Raw genomic sequence first — 2,041 nt, 5'->3', positions numbered from 1 at the left:
CACTTTTCCTGAAGTTAGAAGAGTTTGTTGAATCTGACGTGACATGTTCGTACGAACCCTTTGTACGAACAAAAGTAAGAGAAATTTAGGAGAAGAATACGAACATGTTCTTGCATGAGGCCAATTGTATTTATTTCATCTTTATTTCATCCGTCATTAAAGACAGACCAGGAAAAACCAAGACCCTCCTCCCTCTACAGCCTCTAGTCTGGTCCCGGTCTGAAAAAAAAGTCCATGAGAGTGCCTCTAATATCTGGTGAATTAATTATCTGCTCTGTGCACAACGTTCGCTTGCTCTTTAGTAAATAAAGCAAAGCTATTTTATTTATTTTATCTTTATTTCAACCGTCAACCGACCGGAAAACGAACAAAGACGCTCCTCCCACTGCACGTCTTTAGACACGTTCGGTGTGAATGGACAGCTGTTGACAAGCAGCCAAACGCATGCGGCAGGAGCATCTTGGCTGCTCCAAACGCTTTTGGTTCTGGTTGATTCAGTCTCAATGTTCTGGCTGATAACTAATAGGTTTTGAGAAATTTAGAAAACAAAACTATAGCTACCTCGACATGAAACCATTACTAACTAATCTTTCAAACTAGAGCTGTGTGCTTAGGATTGGTAGCTTTAATCAACAAAGTAGTAATAAATATATATAAAACTAAAATCTGGGGGAGGAAAAGCAGCCTTCTAAAATCTTAGTTTGTCTTTGTTTTTCCCCTTTTTATGGATATTTATATTTTTAGTATTACTGTTCTAACAATGCTGACCTAGACTTTGTAATAAATAAAATTCTATGTATTGTTCTGACAAACCTGCTTATTCAAATTAAAGGGCCAACCTTTTCACTGGTAGCACATTAAAATGCACCTGTACATACTTTCATCTACTGTTATCTCGCAAGAATAAACTTTCATTCATGTGTTATATAAATATCCTAATATGTCTTTGTTTAATCTGGCAACCTGTAAATAAAACTGCAATAAACTTTGAGCTCAGAAATTAAGAAACTAATGTTAAGTTTTTTTTTCTACTGAAGTGACAAAAAAAACTGGGAGCTCATTCTAAAGAAAATCAGGCTACATTTTCAGTATCACATTTCAAACTTTCACATGCAAATAAAAAGGAGCATTAAGTTTGGGTGCAGTATGCAGCTTTTGAGGCTGCACAGTACCTGAGTAGAGAAAAAGCCTCCATGATAGTTCTGTTGTCCAATGAGCCACCTAACGATGCTTGAGGCACACGTCAGGTCACTGGCAGTAGAGACAGAGGAACTGAGTCTGGCCAGCAGCACATATGAGGTTGTCTCCACATTCAGAGAGGAGGATTTTTTTGACGACAGACTCCAGTAGAGGAGGTCCCCTAGAAACATTTGTCAGGAAACAGTCCAAACAATGTAAACTACAGTAAAGCGAATGACTCCTCTGATTGTTTGACTTTGAGAAGATGACTTGCCTTCTCGTTTTGCCACCGAGTCAAGGTGTTCTAGAAGTTTTGTACGTGTCTCTGTATCTCCTGCCAAGGTGAAGACGTATGCCAGCAGAGCTGTGGTGTACACGTTGCTGAGGTCATCGACATATTCCCTCAGGCAGCTCAGACTCTTCATCACCACGGGATTCTTTAACAGGTTAAAAAAACAACAAAGACTACCTTTAAATGACATTATTAAGATTATTAATTCAACATAACAATTTCAGTATTTTGACCCCTTGTTTTACTTTTCTTTTCGAGCACTTCTTTAAAAAATTTGAAGTAAGGAAAGAAAGAATAAACAGCACTGCAATTCTTTTATTTTTAATAACTTACCAATTTAAAAGTAACAATAAAACAATTAATAACAATTCACAAATCTCAGTAAATGGACTTCTTGTTTCTCATCATGAAAAAATTGCTAACTTATTTAATGAATATTTTATTTCTTCAGTAAGGACATCATTACCGGGACAAGCTAAGAGGACACCGAGGACCTATCCACGTCATCATTTACCCAGAATGCTTTGCATGTAAATAAAATGGCTTCGTCCGTGTAATACATTTTTAAAC

At 37.0% G+C, this 2,041-nt stretch overlaps 1 protein-coding gene across 1 annotated transcript in view; it reads right to left on the bottom strand.

Moving 5' to 3' along the window:
- Positions 1-1,106: 1,106 nt before the first annotated feature.
- LOC106530955 (murinoglobulin-1) overlaps positions 1,107-2,041 on the bottom strand; it is a gene marked incomplete at its 5' end in the record, with an annotated part of 16,691 nt that continues 15,756 nt past the window's right edge. Inside the window, 2 exon segments of the mRNA XM_014026693.1 lie at positions 1,107-1,360; positions 1,454-1,687. Coding sequence (XP_013882147.1) covers positions 1,107-1,360; positions 1,454-1,687 — 488 coding nt within the window.

Source organism: Austrofundulus limnaeus, unplaced genomic scaffold (genome assembly GCF_001266775.1).
Source record: "Austrofundulus limnaeus strain Quisiro unplaced genomic scaffold, Austrofundulus_limnaeus-1.0 Scaffold582, whole genome shotgun sequence".
Classification (NCBI taxonomy): Eukaryota; Metazoa; Chordata; class Actinopteri; order Cyprinodontiformes; family Rivulidae; genus Austrofundulus; species Austrofundulus limnaeus.
The sequence above is the reverse complement of the archived record's forward strand: the minus strand, read 5'-3'. Positions and strand labels throughout refer to the sequence as shown.